A 19,803-nucleotide genomic window follows, 5' to 3' on the forward strand; every position below is an offset into this window, starting at 1 on the left:
TTGTCCCAGTGATATTTTAAGTGTTGATCAGTTCTTCCTATCTCTGAAAAGGCGTTCTCTCAATCGCTGACTTTTATAAAATAGTGTGAACATTTAACACATAACAAGTAAACGAATGTATGGAAGAACCATTTGGGTCAGACTAGACCCTGACTTCAGAATCTGTGAAGTCTGGCAACATCCCAGGAGCCAGCGCTCCAGGCTGCCACTCACCACCCTCTACCCAACAGACAGCACTCTGAAGGTGAATGAGGTTGCGGGATGGGGGTCAGAGGCTGGCAATTGTGAATTTGCTCCTAAAGCTTGAAGGGACACTCACCACAATGCGTCCGACCTAAAGCTTCTCGCTCCCTATACAAAACAAAAACCCCCCAAACACAGAAAAGCCTTGAAAAATTAACTGCTCAAAAACGGTGAGGACTGAAACTCTAATACTTTGGCCACCTGATGCAAAGAACTGATTCATTGGAAAAGACCCTGATGCTGGGAAAGATTGAAGGCAGGAGGAGAGGGGAAGACAGAGGATGAGATGGTTGGATAGCATCATAGACTCTACGGACATGAGTTTGAGTAAACTCCGGGAGTTGGCGATGGACAGGGAAGCCTGGCGTGCTGCAGCCCATGGGGTCGCAAAAAGTCGGACACGACTGAGCGACTGAACTGACTGAAAGGGGCTGTCCTCGGGCTACAGGGCTTCCACATCCAAATAGGGCACGAGAGCCTCCTTTTGCTCCAGAAGGCGCTCCTGACAAATGAGTCAGGAGTCTAGGGTCACCGCTAGCGAAGGACTGAGCTAAGCTGGAGCTGCGAGAACGAGGGGCCGGAGGATAGCGGGTCTCGAGAGCCACAGAGGGTTAGACGCGCGTTCGGAGTGAGAGACAGCGCCACAGCGCCGCAGGCACCGAGCCGCGGTGGGCGGGGCGGGTCACTTGGGCGTGGCCCGCGCGGCGGCGCAGGCGCGAACCTGCGCAGGCGCGGGGGCCACCCCTGCGACCCCTTGGGCCGGGGAGGGTTTATCAGTCAACCCACCCGGCATCCTACGCTAGAGGAGGCGGGAGGCCGGGGAGCGAGAGTCGTACGCGCGGCGCGCTGGGGGTCCGCGAGGCTCGTGACGTCCGCGAAGGCAAGTGAGGAAACTGAGGTAGGACGGGGCGAGCGAGGCCGGTTGGCGCGGGCAGGTTAGCTGGATGCCGGACTCGTTAGGTCCGCCCGGCGATCAGCTTCGGGGCCCGCGGGAAGCTGCTTCCGAGCCGGCCGGCTGCGGCCGCACCTGCTGAGCCCGAGGCGGCCCCCACTCCCGCGGAGGACGACGCCCCTCCCACCCCAGTGCCCCGCGCTCCGCGAAAAAGCCAGCGTTTGCGGTCAGAAAACCAGGTTTCGGGACCGGCGTTGATCCGTTCGGCCAAAAATCACCCTTTTCACCGCCCCCAGGCTTTGAGAGAGGCTGATTGCACAGGCCTGCCTAGATTATTAGGACAAAGAACTGAGAAACGGACTCTTGTCCTGGCGCGTCTGTCCTGTGGGGCCGAGCCGGGATGAGCCTGGGGTTGTTTCCCAGGGGGTGGCGGGCGGACCAGCTGGCAATGTGCAGGTAGAGGCCGAGAACCTGGTCATGCGGGGCTCTGTGTTTTATGGGGTAGCGATTTCTCGCTTTTTTCATAATCTCAGAGGCACCTGTTTTGCCTCCCTCCTACAAAGGCAACTGAAAAGAGCCCAACCGTACGGATTTTAAAACACTGTGCTGAAGTGTGGGAATGAAAAATCAAGGCACTGATGATCAGACAGTCGCACCTCGAAGTTGTTGTAGGGATCAGAGCTGAAGCAGTTGGAGAAGGTGGTTAAGGCCCAGCCTGGCCAGGGTCGTGGGGAGACAGCACCCCCAGAGAGGCCATATGCCAGCTTGGGCTTCAGCCCCAGCTGACTCTGGGCTTCTTTTTGTTTACACACGAGGCTGTTTCCACAGCCCAGCTCCCTACCCCTCCGTTTAGTTTTTTTTTTTTTTAATGTATTTTCCTTTGAACTTGGCAGATGATTAAAAACAGAAAATAATTACTTCGGATTTATTTAGCTAAGCCTTGTCCGGGAGCCAGCTTGGGAAGTCTCGGATGCTCCTGTTTCGGCTCAGTCGGGCAGATGAGAAACTCTGTCTCCTTGGAACGTATCCAGCCATTAGGAATCCTCCATCTTCATGTATAGACAACATTTTAGGGGCAACCACTGACTAATCTAGAAATGAGTAAGAATTACACCTCACATTCTGTCACTCTTTGTAAGGTAGCTTACAAAGCACCATGCATGCATTTAATCCTTCAGTTCTACAACTCTGTAGGTTACCTTTTGTAATTTGGTAATCATTCCTGTTTTACTAATGCAGAGCCTTGTCCAGCTTCTTACAGCTTGCAGCAATTTGAATTAGGTTTGAGTTATCCTTGGTGTGAACCTTCTTATCTTGCCGTTCTTTATAAAGGCATGCCATTTATTTGAGATCTTATGCAGTGTTCCTGAGGTGAATGAAGACACTTCTTACTTAATCTGCTCCTGTCACTTAAAGAGTGCTAGGAAAGTCTGGTGAGGACTGGAATTCTGGGGCTTGAAGCCCCAGGATCTGTTAGTATCCCAGAAATAAGGCAGCTCTCCTGCCAGCTGGGTACTTGCCTTTTTGTGAAATGTTGAGCAGAAACACTCCAAATGTCCCTCTGCTGAGGCGTGTGTGGCAAGAACTCTCTGGAGGGAACCAGCCTCACCCCTGAACTCAGTAGCCTCTGGCCCAGGGAGATTACAGCTGGGCAGGGCCCTTTGCCTTTTCTGGTGCTGGCGGGCTGTAGAAGGACAGCCTGGAGTATGCACTGTAGAGTGGGCAGAGGGGCCAGAGAAAAGCCAGGGTTCCCTCCAGACCCAGAACTTATGCCCAGGAGGCAGGCCTGCAGTGACACAGCTGGAGCAGCTGTTCAGTGTTTGGTGTCTGTTCTGCTTCACATCTCCTGCCCTTATAAGAGAATGAGTGAAGCGGAGTCCTGCAAAGAAGAGAACAGTGCTGCTTTGCAGTTCATTCCTCATTGCTCTTCTCATATTTTCTTCCTGAAAGTGCCCTTATTTTAAAGGAGCGCTGAGGTTCAGAGGGACAAGGTGAACTCTCAGAATCAAAGAGGAAGAAATAGGATTTTTGTCCTGAAGCCCAGTGTCTTTCATAGATTGAGCTTGCCTTCCCATCCACACTCATAAAACGGAGCCCAGACTGGAGGCTATGCAAGCAGACGGCAGAATGGCCAGGGGTTTTGCAGGGCAGGGGGTGGGAGAAGCCTCAGGATACTGATGAGAGGAAAAGATGTCTCCCAGTCCTCACATTCCTTACACTGGCAAGTTTCCCAGTAACTGAGATGTCCTCTTGTTCTGCATTCAGCATCTGATCAGAACTTTGAATCTGGCATCTGGGAGACAGTCATCCCAAGGAGCAGAGCAGGAAGTTGGAGACTGAGGCAAGTAGGTGAGAGCTCCTTGCACCTGGCTAGTTCCTGGTGGTTGATGACAAGGGTGGGTGAGAGTGCGTCCCCTATTGCTCCTGGGGCCGTAGGTGCCATGACACCAGGCTGCTAAATTGTCATTTTCAAGGCTATCTTTTTATCATCCAGAATTGAGACGACCTTGTGACCGTGGGGAGGAGAGGTACAGAATGGCTTCTCAGCCAAGAATGGGCAATGTGACTCTCAAGAAAACATTTGACTTCGAATTATAAACTGCTTGCAAAGCACTGGACTTGGGAGAGATTAGTGCTCTCTCTAGCCACATGATTTCCCAGGCTCTGTTCAGGAGCAGTTTTGCTTTCAGCCTTCTTCAGACCAGTGAGCCTACTTGAGGATCTCTGGGCCCCTTTCCTGAGCCCCACACTGTTGCAGCCTCTGCAGGTGTGTCCAGTGCAGGCTAAATAGCCATGAACTGGGAGTTGGGAGCCCTGAGACCCAGCGTAGTCACTAACCAGTCTTCCCCAGAAGTGACCTGGGACTAGCTGGTTCCATCTCTGGGCCTTAATTTCTTCTTTTACTTCGTGAAAGAGGGGCTGAACTAGAACTCTGAAGGAACGTGCATTAGCGAGAGCAAAGAAAAGAAGATGAAGCATGCTTTCCAGCCTCCTAGTTTCTTCTGTCTTCCTGAGGACCCCTTTCTTCCTCCTGCCCTGTCTCTGCCTCAAGACAGCTCATTCTGAGTAGGGAAGATTCCCTGGGTGGGGCTTGGTTGGGCAGGTGTACCCTTAATGTTTGGAATATGATGCTGTCTCTACTTGTTTCGGGCATGAATTAACCCACCCAGTGCTGATACCTTGTTTTAGTAAGACTTTTATCAGTTCTTGCCCAGAGGCAGCTCCTTGAACAGGCAGAATGAGGCCTGGGGAAGCTGAGGGTGAGGCTGCACACACCCAGCAGGGGAGCAGTAGTGGCACGTGTCCCCATAACTTTCTGGATGTCAGAACCCTGGAGGTGCAGTCGTGCAGTAGTTCAGAGTCTTTGGATGGCAGAACTGAGACAACCTCATAAATTTGTCAGTTCCCTCCTGTGTATGGATGAGGAGACCCAGGCCCAGAGCGTCTTCAGAGCTTGCGTAGGATCACCCTACCAATGAGCAGAGGAGCTAGGAACCCACCTAAGGTCACCTAAGCCCCAGGCTCAGGTATTTTCTTTAAGGTCAAACAAGCTACAAAGTAGTTCCAACTCTGCCTCACTGTGGAGTTGAAAGGGTAAAATTGAGATCATTGCATCCAGACATTTAATGCCTAGCAATTGACAGGATTTATGTTAAATAGATTCCTGCTGAATTTGCAGGAATGGATAAAGATGGCAGCTCCTACCTTCAGATTGATCCACCATATTGTGTAGATAGACGTGTAAATAACTAAATACACTTAAGTCCATCTGCTTGTGCAATGTGCAAAAGTTATGTGTGTGTTTGCACACATGCATGCAGTCTGACCAGAGGTGAGGGAGCAGTCAGTTGTCAGGACTTTGAGGAAAGGCTCCGGGGAGAGAGTGTTAACCTGTGCCGTGCCTCTACCTAGTTGGCCTGGGTGGGGAGGGCATTCTGGATAACGGAAACAACACGAGCTGCAGTGCGGAGGCCTGACATGACATGTTATAGTCCTTGCACATTGAGTGACCAAGGAGGGTGCTGAAATGGCTGGGAGTGAGGCAAGAATGGTGGCCTGAAGCTGAACTGTGAAGGGCCCTGGTGGTGGGTTGCAGAGTTTGTTTACAGTGATAATCTGAAGGCAAGGGAAGGATGTGATCCGGCTGGGGAGTGTAACAGTTGATCTGCCTACAGCACGGAGAATAAGCAGAAGAGGGCTTGGAGCCAGCCAACCTCAGATCTGTAGTTACTGAGGCCGGGTGCAAAGTAACAAGGGCTTCACTCTGGACAGCAGCAGTGAAGGTGAGAAGAGGGCGGGTACTGAACCCATTGCATAGGAGGGACAGAACTTCCTGACTGATTTTGCACGGGTGATGAGGGAGCATGAAGACGAAAACGCACTTCTCAGTTTCTGGCTGCACAGTTGGCTCCATGCTTGTGTCATTCACTGAGCTGGGGAAAAGGAACTCTGGAAGAGAAACTGACTTTAGTGGATGTCAGCTTTTGGTCACAGAGATAAACTATAGAACTCTCGAGTGGAAACTTCGAGTCCAGAGCAGCACATGGAACATGGAAGTCAATCCCAAGGTGGTGGGTGAAGCACTGGCCATAGGTGAGGTCACTGAGGCACGGAGTGTGGGTTTCGAGGTGTCTCGAAGTGGCAGGAAAAGAAGGGAAGGCAGAGGGAGGTGAAGAAGAGACAGTGGTAAGTGGCCTCAGTGGTGTAGGGTGGAGGATGCGGCAAGGAGGCTGTCTGCCTAACTTGCACTGCTCATCGCACAACAGGCCAGTAAATCGAGAGACAGGGTGTCAGGGGAAAGAATAGCGATTTTATTCAGAAAGCCACTAGGCCAAGAAGACAGTGGACTGGTGTCGCAAAGAATCATGTTACCTGAGTTAGAATTCAGCCTTCGTTTATATGGAAAGGGGAGGGGACATGGCTGATTGTTGCAAATTTCTTGATGCAGATGTTCTTTGTTCTTGCAGCTGTCAGAGTAGGTCCGGTCACAGTGTTCCTTTAAACCATCAACAAGACAATTGTTATTTTCTGTTGTGCAACTTTTTAAAGATCAAAGCCTTGAGAACACCTTTCATGTATATTTCAGGCTCTAGGCAATGTTCTTTCACAAAGGTGCAGTAAGTACCAGCTGACTAAGCACAGAGCACGAGGGTTAGAGCTAAAGGAATAGAGCCAGCGTGGAGTCAGGCTTGTTTGTCTGTTACACAAGCAGCCATGGAGAAAGGGACAGCTCCTTTTATTTCAGTTACTGTGACCCCAGGACTGTGTTAAGGTCTGCGTTAAGGACTTTGCTTCATTAGCCTGCTCCAGAAAGCAGAGAGGGAGTCTGTTGGCACTTGATAAATGTTATAATCTGCATGACTGCAAATGACTCAACATTTGCTCAGTGTTTTGAAGGACTAGGGGGTCTTGGCAGCTGTCCATATTGATGTTTTTTGGAGATTGACTATTGGCAGCTGAAGGTGCCCCACGGTTTGTGGGTGGCCTGGTCCTGCCTATGGAGTGAGTGAGCTTAGGGCCAAAGGCGGGACTCGAGAGCCCAGCCTCCAGCCTTCCCCTGCCACCTGCTCCTTGCCTACTCCTAGCCGGTCAGCAGGACCCGGGGTGTGTACTCTGTGCGTGGGGGATGGTGAGTGCCTGGTTCCCAGGTTTGAAAGGTTGGGTATACGGGACCGTATGTGGTCAAGGGCAGGTGCCTTGTGAAGCTCTGGGTACCGGGGAAGAAATACTCTGAACTTGAGACTGGAGGGGGGTGGAGGTAGGGTCATGATCAGGAACCCAGAATGCACAGGCTCCAAAGTGAGCTGTTCCTGAAAGAATCTTGTGATGTCACTGGGTGCTTTGGAAGCTTTGCCATTCACCTTGTCCAACCCCCTCATTTTGGAGTTGAGGGAAAGGAGGCTGGGGGAGGGATCAAGCCAGCAGGGCCTCAGGAGCCCAGCTGTGTCTCCTGCCCCCATGCTCATCCCAGCCCGGCGCTGCCACTCTGAGCCGCCCCAGCTGTTGTTTGTGGTCTTATCAGGCTTCACCTTCTTCTGTGGGAGAGCCCGGATCAGATAAGTCCCACAGTGGGCAACCGAATACTGTGGTGGTGTCAGGTGAGGGTCGGCTCTTCTGTAAACAGCCTCGCTATTATCTTTCAGAGAAGCACTGACCCTTTCCTTAACAGAAGGGGGATAGAGAGGGGAGGAAAGAGAAGAGACCTCTGTCACATGGTGAATTTCCTTTCAACATGTGGTTTGACTGTATGTGATGAATGAAAAAATAAGTTGATCTTTTAAAATTCTAAGACAAAAGACACCAGGCCCTTTGACCTCCAGAAACCCCACCAGTGAACGCTTTGAGAGGCCTGTGTAGTAGAAAGATTCAGGGTCTTAGTGGTCTGGATCCAGGAGACAGTATTGCTGCCTGCTAGCTCTGTGACTGGAAGGAGGTACTGAACTTCTCTAAACTTAACTGTTGTCAGCTGCGCAACAGGAGGCTATGTGCGTGATAAGACTGGAGAGAGAGTGAAATTGAGGCACTCATTTTGGATGGTACTAAGTAAGTGCTTGGAGAAGGCAATGGCACCCCACTCCAGTACTCTTGCCTGGAAAATCCCATGGATGGAGGAGCCTGGTGGGCTGCAGTCCCTGGGGTCGATAAGTCGGACATGACTGAGCGACTTCACTTTCACCTTTTGCTTTCATGCATTGGAGAAGGAAATGGCATCCCACTCCAGTGTTCTTGCCTGGAGAATCCCAGGGACGGGGGAGCCTGGTGGGCTGCTGTCTATGGGGTCGCACAGAGTCGGACACGAACTGAAGAGACTTAGCAAAGTAAGTGCTGCTGTACCGGCCACCCTCTCTCTCCAGTTAGTAGCCTTAGAGGTTCACATGATTCGGCATTGTTCCATGCAGATATTAAGCTTCCCTCTACCTCCAGGCTTCCTTTTGTGAGTGGAAATAGCTGTGATTCAGGTTTCATGGCACATGCCCCAAGGCTTGTTGGGTTGGGAATTGTTTTGCAACTTAGGGGGGCTTGGCTGGGAGGTGGATCTATACACTCTACTTCCCTCTGGCAGAAGGGCCAGCTGCTCGAGGCCCACTGGGAGCATATGTTCCCAGAGAGGCCTGCCTCTCCCCTCTGGTGCTGATAACACTCTCACATCTTAGTGCTTCGGGGCCTGGGGTTGAGGGCGGAGCTCCCCGAAGGGGTGACTCTGTGCTCAAGCCTTCTGGATCACAGCTAGAGGTGCGGATGGGGTGCTGAACAAAGCTCCTGGGGGTTCTGAAGCCCCTGTCTTGTGTTCCAGCTCATGAACTGGAGGTAGAGAGTCAGGGGCCTGTAGGACATTCACACCCAGCCAGTCTGCTGTTTCCCAGGCTTATTGAGCCGCAGCCTGGCCTAGCTCTTCCATCCTGCTCTCTGAGTTTCTCCAAAGCCACTTCCTTCTAGGTGCTTCTGTGGCTCCCCAGACCAGACAGAAGCGTTTTCATCCCTGCACTGCCCTAGCGCAGTGTTGATACCGTGCCTGTGGTGTGGTCTCACCTTTCTTTTTCCCCCTCACCTTTCCACCCTGTTACCGGTGTACTAGGCCTGTAGCTCCTAGAGGACTGTTTATCATTTAGTTAAAATTCCCAAATTGCCACTTATTAAACAGATCAGTGCTGAATAAATGTTTGGAAATAAATGTTGAGTCTATTTGAGCCTGATTCCCTTGTACTCAGGAGCAAACAGGCTCAATGATGATGGATGGGCAGTGGAGAGATGGAGCCTGTTTGTCTCCAGGAACAGCAGTGGTGTGTTAGAAGGATGCAGAGCTGACTGTGAGGGTCCCCGGACTTCCTAAAACTTAATGATGTGTCCCAGGAATTGAAGCGAGTCCTTTGGAAGGGTAGGTGTAAGCTGGCCTTTGTGAGCTGACGCAGAAATGGTATCGAATCTGTGATCAGAGACCGTAGCCTGTGGATCTGAATCATACACACTTATCAGGAGTCCAGGGAGGCTTTGGAAATACGTCAAGGTACAGAAATTGCACCCCGCTCTGGAGAATCTCCTGTTTATAGCAGGCAGGTGAGAGCTGTGGTTTTCCTCCTGATTGTTCTATGAACCATAATCCAATAATGTATAACTTTGCCACATAAAAAAACAAATTGGAAGTCGGCCTGTGGAATGTTCTTTCCTGCTTGGCCCAAGTGCTTTGGTCGTCCATAAATCACCATTTCCATCACTCAGTCTTGTCACTCCAATATGCCTGTGAATGGTCTGCCACATCTGATGAAGATGCAGGTTGTGATTCCTTAGTTCTGAGGTAAGACTGGAAATTCTGCAGTTCTCCCTGGTGCCAATGCTGCCAGCCCATGAGAGCACGTTTTGAGGTTATACGACGTGCTTCTCTCCCAGTTCACTTGGTCCCTCCCCCAACACACACACAAATAGACACATACAGCCTCCCCTTCTTTTTCCTCTTCCCTCTGGTACAGATGCCAGATTCCTCTTTCTTAAAGGCTATTTTTGTTGGTTATTCCCAGTTCACACCCCACACCCACTGCCTGGAAGTCCCCTTTTATGTCTGAACTCAAGTCTAAACTTCTCAGGCTGACCTAAACACTAGTCTGGCTTACCTTTTCTGCCCAAAACCATCACCACCAAGTTACTCCCAACCTCACCTCTTGGCAGTGGACCCCTCCCAGCCCCCTCCTTTGGCTATGACGTGCGAATTTCTGGGCCTTTGCTTAAACCTTTGGAGAAGTCCTCTCCTGAGTAGAGTCTCGCAGGGGGAATCAAGTCTTTGGTTAAGTGGGATGAGGTCAAGTGGGTCACAGAGACACAGACACATAGATACATACCCCAGGACGGTCCCAGTGATCCTAGCAAATAGAGTCATGCTAGTACTTAGGGAGGAAGGCTCCAGTGTAAGTCAGATCCTAGGATGGCTAGTGGGCCAAATGGAAAGACAGAAACTGTAAGTGGTTGTCAGGAAAAGAAGGCTGGATAGGGTATCTGCCACTCTTACAGAGGTGGGTTGCTTCGAGGAGCTTGCACCCAGAAGCACAAGGCTTCCCAACTAGAGGAAGCCCTAGTGCAGCCCCTGAGCACGAGCTGAGGATGAGGCTAGATTCCACAGGACCTGCCTGTGCCTCCATTTCAACCAGCGAGCCCCCTGCCTGACACAGACATCTGTTGCCCAGCCCTCTGAAACAGACTCCCCCCCCGCCCCACCCCGCCACCCCAGCACCATGCTCTTTTCTTACACGATGCCTACTCTCTCAGACTGTGACTCTGTTCCTTCAGCAGACATCTGTGTAGTTCTGTTCACAGGGGGAAATGTCAGATTAATAGTAGCCATCTCTATTAAACTATATAGTAAGGGTAGATATTTAGAGGACATTTGCGTTGTCAACTATGGTTTTATGTAATGCTCCTTTTTTGTTATTTGCTTGTTTTCACTTTGAGCCTGTTTTATTTGTATAATGATCAGAAAATAAAAGTCTTCTCAATTGGGAGAAATGTACTCAGATTGCCTGTCTGCCTCGAGTGAGGTCCTGCTGGGCACTGTTGGGGGCTGGATGAAATAGGAGGACTGGTCTCTCTGTGCCTGAGGGGTTCACAGTGAGGAGGAAGGGTAGGGTAACAAGAAGGGGATCGGCACTCTGAGTAATCTAATTACACAAGAAGCTGCTCCCTCCCCAGGGAGGTGGGAGCTGTGACTCCTGGACTGAAGGCATGGACAGGCATTGAGGAGGAGGGAGGGAAGTGCTGGGGGTTGCAGCCTGGAGGAACACCATCAGACCAGGAGGTGACAGCTTTGGGCATGGGAGAGGGATCAGCAAGAGAGGCTGTCACTCTCTTGCCTGGCTCCTGACCTGGAAGTGAGCTCCTTGGGTCAGGAACCTCCATATGTCCGTCATAACCCCCCAGGCTCCTATGGTGGCGGATCCCTTGATAGCATCCCTTGTCTAGTCCTATCTCTGATGCTGCAGCTCCCCCTCCCTTGGCCTCTGGCACCCTGATTAGCTGTCCAGCCAGAGCCCTGTCCCAGAGATCAGATTACAGCTGTCCTGTGGGAGCAGTAACATCTTCTTCCTTCCTCTCAATCCCCAGAAATGTCTTTCCTCCAGGATCCCAGTTTCTTCGGCATGGGAATGTGGTCCATTGGTGCGGGGGCCATAGGAGTCGCTGCCTTGGCACTGCTCCTGGCCAACACAGACATGTTTCTGGCCAAGCCCGAGAAAGCAGCATTGGAGTATCTGGAGGACATAGACCTGAAAACACTGGAGAAGGGTAAGTGGTGACCCCACCGGTGTCAGTACTTTTCCAGGGCACTGGGTTGCAGGCCTACTTATTTTTTTTCTCTCTGAAGTAGTTTCTTCTTTTTGTTTTCACTGAGAAGGCAGTGTAACATTAGAAAAAATTTAATAACACTTTTAAAATTACTGATAATTTAAATTTTAAATTACCATTACCCTAACACAATAATCTTTTTAATTTTTGAACATTCTTTTCCAGGTGTACATGTTGTAATATGTATTTGTGATCTGAGTGTACATGATTTCTTTTACAGTATAGCTTTTTCTTATCAAAAGCATTATTCATTTTCTCATGTTGTCTCTCTAAATGTAATGATAATTGTTCCGTAATATTTAGTAACAGTGCACCATGGCCAACTCAGCCACGCCTTCCAGAGTGTGGAGTGTGTCCTGAGGGATTCAAGGCGCCTGGGCCTTCCCAGGTGGTGCTAGTGGTAAAGAACCCGCCTGCTAATGCAGGAGACAAGAGACGTGGGTTTGATCCCTGGGTCAGGAAGATCCGCTGGAGGAGGGCATGACAGCCCACTCCAGCATTCTTGCCTGGAGAATCCCATGGACAGAGGAGCCTGATGGCCCACAGTCCATAGGGTTGCAAAGAGTCAGACATGACTGAAGTGACTTAGCATGCTCACAGGCATGGATCTTCAAAAACAGGAGCTCCTGAGTCAAATAAGTTTGAGAAATATTGTGTGTCCAGTTCCATGTTCCTGATGCGAGCACAGGGCTTTGCTTACTGAGATGAGGTGTCTGAATTTTCACTGGTACAGGTGTGGGCAGCCTCACCTCTGGTACAGCCAGGGTACCCGAGGAAGCACAGTCACATTTTTAGAATAGACCCGCCTGTGTCCTTCCTGGGGAGCCCACTAGAGCCCCTGCTGGATGGCTGAGAGCCACATGTGGTGACTCAGCTGCCTTCCTGTGCTCTTGGCCGTGGACCTGAAGCTCAGGGGGTTCAGTCGTACCCATACTGTGGGTTCAGTGGGCATGAGGATTAGGTGCAAGCTGGGGCTCACTGACTGGGTGGTCTCCAAGTTGACCCCTCAAAAGGAGACCATCATTTCTGTTCAGTAAGTGAGGAAGCTTGTGAAGGGAAGGCAGGAACTGTGATTGCAGATTTATGATGTAGCTTCCCTTGGTAAGGGACTAAGAAGCCATGGAGACAGAGAGCTCTGTTTCACTATGTTCAACCCAGAATTTCCCCGTATGATTTGATTTCAACCCTCTCCCACCTTTATTTTCCTAGGTAACATTTCACAGGCACATGGATTCCTCACTGAAATAATAAGGGATAGTGCTTACTCAGCCCTCACTGACTCTATTACGAGATGCTGCAGTGAGCTCTTTTATATCCATGTTTTAATACTCCTTGTGGCCCAAAGTGGAGCTGCTAGGCGTCTGCATTTACAGATAGGGAAAGGAAGGTTCAGGGAGGAGACATAGCCTGCCTAGGCTCACACCTAGATGTGACTCAGGCTGACCAGAGCCGGCCTTGAGCTGCACTGCTCTGCTACCTGAAGCGTCTCCTTCTTGGGCATTTTCTACCCTCTCTTGTGGATAACACTGGAGTTAACATATTGAGGTTAAATTTAGAAAAAAAAAGTTCAGTTGATTTCTTTAAATACTTCCTTCAGAGTTGGGATTTTCTTGGCCCAGTGCAAGGTCTTGTTCAAGTTTTGGCCATGTGTTAGCCCTAAAGCACTGTTATAAGGTCCACCGAGACCAGCAAAGGAATACACTACTTTTCCAGAAATATTCCAGTTTGGGATATTGCAGTTCACAACTAGATTTTTATGGGGGAGGGGGCTTCTGGTTAGGGAGTAGGGCTCTTCCACTGGATTCATTTTCCTCCAAAAGATGAATATTGCCTGTCTGTGTTTCCTGTTTGACTTTTTCCTCAATGTATGAAGTACTTTTCCAGGTCCTCTGTTAGGCCTGGTGCTGTTTATGAGGTGCTTAGAGGTCGGGGGCAGCCAAGAGGAAATGATACTGAATTCTCTTTTCTTCTCCTCAGATGCAGTAACTTTTAAAGCGAAGGCGCTCTGGGAGAAGAATGGAGCTGTGATTATGGCTGTGCGGAGGCCAGGCTGCTTCCTCTGTCGGGAGGTGAGTGCACTGGAGGACCTGTTCATAGGAAGGGATCCTAGCAAGTGGGAACCGGGGCATTTCCAGCCAGGACCAGCACTGGCGCAGTCTGTCATTTATTCCAGGTTTTTTGTTTTGGTCTAATTCTCTGTTTCTCTTCATGTAAGAGTTCACCTTATCCTAGGGTTAACCCCATGCTTGACCTTCCTTTGGCAATCCAAGGCCTGTGAGTCTTGTACTCTGTCCTGTACCAGCTCCAATGCCCATGTTCCTGATGTGAGCACAGGGCTTTGCGTACTGAAATGAGGTGTCTGGATTGTCACTGGTACAGGTGTGGGCAGCCTCACCTATGGTGCAGCCTTGGCACCTGGGGAAGCATGGCCACACTTTTAGACTAGACCCACCTGCCTCCTTCTTGGGGAGCCACTGGCATTCCTGCTGGATGGCTGAGGGCTGGAGGTGGTGACTCCGCTGCCTCCCTCAGCCTTGGATCCGAAACTCGGGGATTTCAGTCTTGCTGATCATGTGAGTACAGTGGGCATGATCGTCTGTTCTCCTGCATTTGGTGCATTTGTCTTTCCTACACTCTGGGCCTGTAGGAGATGGTGTTGGCTGGCCACAGAGTCCCAGGAGTTCATGCCCTTGACCTTTCCATTTTTCTGCAGGAGGCTACAGATTTGTCCTCCCTGAAGCCCAAGTTGGATGAGCTGGGCGTCCCCCTCTATGCAGTGGTAAAGGAGCACATCAAGAATGAAGTTAAGGACTTCCAGCCTTATTTCAAAGGAGAAATCTTCCTGGATGAAAATGTATGTGTGGTGTGAGCCAGTCAGACACAGACTGCTGGGGATGGTGCTCATGCATGAGGAGTTTGGTGGCTCCCAGCCTGTCTGGCCAGGAGCTGAAGTTGGCCTCCCTTTCAGCTTCCCCCAGCCCTCTGAGCAGAGCACGAGTGAAAAAAAAAACTTAAAAACTGTCTTTCAGATTTTACTTGAGCCCTTCCTGACTTGTGACCCAGGAATGGGAGCCTTGAAAATAGCTAAGAGCTCTGCTGGGTCCCCCGCCCTGTAGGGGGGTGCCCAGCACCAACGCCTGTCCCGTAATTCACTGTGCCCTTATTCTTTCCCCTACACTCGCCTCTGCAGAGTGTAGGACTGTTATCACTTGGTCAGGCCCAAGAAGCCTGTACGTCTGTAGCAAGAGATAGCAAGAGTTGCAAGCTGCAGGGTTCTGTTTGGTCCCGCGCAGTTTAGAGCGCTCTTGGGCGGGAGCTGTGTGTGTGTCAGGGGTGGAAGATGTGAACCAGCAGAAGGCAGGAAGGCAGGCATATGGGCTACTCACATGGGGTCTATCTTCCTCAATCCTGCAGAAAAAGTTCTATGGCCCACAGAGACGGAAGATGATGTTCATGGGATTTGTCCGTCTGGGCGTCTGGCAAAACTTCTTCCGGGCCTGGAATGGAGGCTTTTCTGGAAACCTGGACGGCGAGGGCTTCATTCTTGGGGGAGTCTTTGTGATGGGACCAGGAAAGCAGGTAAATTCCTAGCATTCACTTGGGGGTCTGTGAGCATAAGACACCAGTCTGTTGGTGGGAGGGTGATTTTTCCTAATCGGAGTCTCCCAGCCTTCCTTCCAGAAAGCCAGGGATGATGTGGATGGGGAAGCGGGCTCCTCCTGCTCTCTCGGCACCTCACGCGGGAGCCGCCTCCCCCGTCACAGTAACATCACAGCATAGTGTGAGCCTTGCAGGAGTACCTTGTGAGGGCGGTGAGTGAGCGCACCAACCAGGACAGCTCCTCAGTGGCACTGTGGGGGCCTGACCCAGGTTTTCTGATGTCGAGTTCTGTTTTCCACATTAGAACAAAAGCAGAGTCTTTATTCTGTGAAAAATTTACTCCCTTGCAGTGTTCCCTGTCATTGAGGACGGATAGTAAAGTGACGAGAAGGAATGGAAACAGACCTCGCTGGGGGAGCAGCTGGGGGAGCAGCTGGGAGCTGTGGTGGGCGGGGTGCTTTCCGCATGGGGGTCCTGGTGGCAGGGCACAATTCTGTGTACACTCTGGCTTGGGTCCCAGCCGTGGGGATCCAAAACAGGGGCCTAGGAGGAGAAGGTGTAGAGAGATGAGGACTCTGTGGGCCCAGGAGGTGGTGGGTAGATGTTCCATGTCAGACTCAGGGCAGTGCCAGCAGAGGCCGGGCAGGTACAGAGCTAGGACAGGGTGCAGTGGGTGCCGGCTCAAGGGCCTGGCAGGAGGACCCAGAGACTCAAGGTCTGACTTCTAAATCTCTAGGCCTGTCTCGCCAACTTTAGGCATGACGTTAATACTTGGCCTCATCTGTAAAAAAGACAGGATTGGGAATTCCCTGGCAGTCCAGTGGTTAGGAGTCAGTACTTCCACTGCAGGGGGAACAGGTTCAATCCCTAGTTGGGGAACTTAAAATCCCACAAGCCTTGTGGCACAGCCAAAAAGACAGGGTTGGTCTTCATGGTGGAGATTCCTACTGACACTGCTAACTGCATACTTTTACCAGGCAGGGAAGAATAAGCTAGTGGGAACAGAAAGCCTTCAATTTTTTTAAAAGAATTTTTTATTTTGTATTGGGGTGTAGCTGATTAACAAGTAGTTGTTGTTCAGTCGCTCAATCGTCCAACTCTGTGTGACCTCGTGGACTCCAGCACACCAGGCCTCTCTATCCTTCACCATTTCCCAGAGCTTGCTTAAACTCATGTCCATTGAGTCGGTGATGCCATCCAACCATCTCATCTTCTGTCATCCTGTTCTCCTCCTGCCTTCAATCTTTCCCAGCATCAGGGTCTTTTCCAATGAGTGGGCTCTTCGGATCAGGTGGCCAAGGTGTTGGAGCTTCAGCTTCAGCATCAGTCCTTCCAATGAATATTCAGGATTGATTTCCTTTAGGATTGAGTGGTTTGATCTCCTTGCATTGCAAGGAACTCTCAAGAGTCTTCTTCAACACCACAGTTTGAAAGCATGAACAAACAGTGTTGTGATATTAATAGTTTCAGGTGAACAGCAAAAGGATTCAGCTATACATACACATATATACATTCTCCCCCAAACTCCCCTTCCATCCAGGCTACCACATAACATTGAGCAGAGTTCCATATGCTATACAGTAGGTCCTTGTTGGTTATCCATTTTAAATATATCAGTGTGTACATGTTGATCCCAAACTCCCTAATTATCCCTTCCACCCACCCGCACAACTATAAGTTCATTCTCTAAATCTTTGAGTCTCTTTCTATTTGGTAAGTAAGTTCCTTTGTATTGTTTCTTTTCAGATTCCACATAAGGGATGTCAGACGATATTTCTCCAGAAAGCATTCAATTTTAAGCAGTATTTCAAGTCTTTTTCTTTTAAACCTTGGGTATCTGCAGTTGCTTGTCTGAGAATCTAGCATGATCTGGTGTCTGGTATAACATTAACTTATTTGCTAACTTTCTGGTAAATTTATCAACATGTCTTAGTGACAGGGACTGCCAGTGAGTACCTGCCTTGTGCCAGATGCTCATCTACATGATCTCATGTCTTCTCTGCAGTCAGTCTGGGGTAGTCAGTATTTTTATTCCCACCTACATGTAAGAGAATGGGCCTATGAAATAACTCAGCAGGAGAGAAAGTGACTCTCCTGCTGCAGAGACGCCGCCCTTCCCTTGCCCATAGCTCCTTCTTGCAGATGGTTCCCAGAGATCCCTTCCGGGTACCCTTGCAGTTGGGCAGGCCACTTCCTTAGGATCCTTCAGCCTCTCCCCACTCTGGACTCCTAGGATTCCTTCTCTTCCTATCCCTGCCTCTCTCAGCCCCCAGGGCAGGGCCCGGCTCCCCTGCCAGCCTCCTCTTGCCTGGCAGTGACTCACCCGGTGCTCACAGGCTCCCTAAGCCCGGCTGCTCACTCTGATGTTGCTAGGTGTGTTGCTTGACTTTGTTGGTGCCCCTGGAGCTCCTGCCTTCTTCCTTCCTGGTGGAAGGTTGACCAGGCTGGCCCAGCTTCAGGACTCACCTCTGTGTTTCTTGAGAGCAGAGTTTTTGCAGTTCCGCTGTGCCAAGTGCCACTCAGTAGGGATTTTCTTTGTAATCATCTTTAAAGCATACTTACTTTTAAAATAATGCACTTTCAACGTAGGAAATATGAAAATGGAGAAGGTGGGGAGAGCTCAGTTAACAGGGTCAACTTGTTAGAACAGAGCTGAGCTGAGGGGCCTTTTATTTTTTTTAGAAAATGATATCTTACTAAATTAGATATTCTCTTTTAACTTAACAGTGTATCATGAACATTTCCTCATGTCATCATATGTTCTTCCTCAGTGTTTCTAATGTCTGCAAACTGCCCTGATGAGCAAGTAAATATAATTTAATTTCCTGCTGTCCTTCCCGGTAGTGGAAGGAGATCACCCTTCCCACAGGGTGGTGATACTTTTTATTTTTTTTTAAGTCTTTACGAATAATGGTAAAAAGAACATGTTTACAGTGTTTACTTTTCAAATTCGAGTTTAATTTATTATGTGTCGGAGAACTCTCTAACAAGGATTCCTTGATGCTGATCTCCAGCATATTATTTTGTCTTTTTACCACTTCAGGGTACTTTGGGGCATACCATGTCTTAGTGCATTATGCTTCACTAAATGCACCAAGACTCGTAGGTAAACTGAAGAGAGGGTCACCCTTCTCAGGTCGTCACTGGGTGCCCATCAAGGCCTGACCTCGGAGTTCCACTTCCACACCATCAGGCTTTTCTGAGCAAGCTCCTGTTCTCTTCTGCCTGGAATGTCCTTTTCTCTGCACCTTTCCCTTCACCGTCCATGGTGTATTGTCTGTGAAGCCTTCCTTGATCGCCCGTTACATTAATCACTCCTGACTTCCTGCTCCCAAAGTGCTGCATGTAGAGTCCAGATTATTTTGAGGGAGACTTCCTGATCCACCTTCCCCAAAAGACTGCACTGCTCAAGGACAGAGCCCATCCTGATTTGGATCTCTGTGCCTTGCTGCCCCAAGCATAGGGCTTAATGGACAGCTGGCACTCAGAGTCTGTCTCATGAATTTCTCAAGAGTAAGGACTGATGTAGTCTCGTTTCCTTTTAGGGCATTCTTCTCGAGCACCGAGAAAAAGAATTTGGAGACAAAGTAAATCTGACTTCTGTTCTGGAAGCTGCTAGGAAGATCAGACCACAGACTTCGGCCTCAGAGAAGCAATGATTGTGTGAAACTGCCCAGCTCAGGGATAACTAGGGCTCTCACCTGTGTTTGCAGGATGTGTTGTGGTTCCACTGCTGTCCCTAAGGAGTTATAAACCCATTTATGCCATATTCTCAGTATAGACCATTAACATATTTTAATATTGTACTCTGTGTAGGTCTCATAAGGCAAAATAAGGTCTAATAAGCCCCCAAACAAGACTGATAAAAATCTAAGAAGCTAATAAGGCTTATTTCAGCTAAAACCTGGAAAATCTGAGGCTTAAGGTTGACTGTTACACTTCATCACAAATGTACATGGTGTTTGAGTGCTATTATTTGAAATGATTTTTATCTTCATGTCTTTAAAAATCTTAGAAAAGTTGATGATTGACTTGATTAAAGATACAAAGTTTTTGGCTCATGTTTTCACAGTAATAATGAATGATTTATTTTATAATGTTAAAGTAATACATAAAAGAATTGATGTGCTTTGGATGACTTGATAAAGGTAAATAATAAAGTGAAATCTATTTTCTCATTGTCTTCCATTCTAATCTTGGAAATTTGATTTTCTAGAAGGAATGATCTTCTAGAAAGCATGGTTCTGGTTCTAATAAAATTAAGCATCAAAAATTGTCCATATATACACATTTCTGATAAAACTAACAATAAAAATATTTACCATAATAATGGCTGAATTTATTAAATCATTGGTGTCAAAGACACTGAATGTGAAAAATCAGTGCTCTGCATGTGTATGGGGTATGGTTGGTAAAGGAGTTCCCCTCGTTCTAATGATCTAGGAGATTTCCAAATGACCAGAAAAGTTCATCCTGTCATTCACGTGAGTGATTTTGCTGTCTTTTCTAGAGAAATGACTTGGCATTTAAAATTGGTAGTTGCTTTCTTATTGATGGTCTTTTGGCCTAATTTGGTAACTGAAGGGAAAAAAGGACAGAGAAGATGAAATGTAACTTAATTCATTAGTTTGTTACGTTTGAAATTTTGTCGTGTGAGTCAGTATGATGCCCACAAAAGCCTGAAGGGGACTCTGCCCTAGAGAGTCTGCTCAGGGCACCAGACCGGCCCAGGAGTAGGAAGG

General features: G+C 49.2%; 1 protein-coding gene across 4 annotated transcripts; it reads left to right on the top strand.

Annotated features, from left to right (window-relative positions):
• Positions 1-945: 945 nt before the first annotated feature.
• Positions 946-19,391, top strand: PRXL2A (peroxiredoxin like 2A). 4 transcript variants are annotated; one of them, XM_019954085.2, is made up of 6 exons: positions 946-1,141; positions 11,239-11,401; positions 13,439-13,530; positions 14,175-14,315; positions 14,876-15,040; positions 18,607-19,391. In XM_019954085.2, the coding sequence occupies exons 2-6, from the start codon at positions 11,257-11,259 to the stop codon at positions 18,718-18,720; spliced, it is 657 nt and encodes a 218-aa protein (XP_019809644.1). In that variant the 5' UTR covers positions 946-1,141; positions 11,239-11,256; the 3' UTR covers positions 18,721-19,391. The 4 variants fall into 4 exon arrangements, with proteins under 4 accessions (XP_019809644.1, XP_019809638.1, XP_019809643.1 ...); XM_019954079.2 differs by having other exon boundaries at positions 992-1,123; positions 11,222-11,401; XM_019954084.2 differs by having other exon boundaries at positions 992-1,123.
• Positions 19,392-19,803: the final 412 nt, after the last annotated feature.

Source organism: Bos indicus, chromosome 28 (assembly GCF_029378745.1).
Source record: "Bos indicus isolate NIAB-ARS_2022 breed Sahiwal x Tharparkar chromosome 28, NIAB-ARS_B.indTharparkar_mat_pri_1.0, whole genome shotgun sequence".
In the NCBI taxonomy this organism is placed as follows: Eukaryota; Metazoa; Chordata; class Mammalia; order Artiodactyla; family Bovidae; genus Bos; species Bos indicus.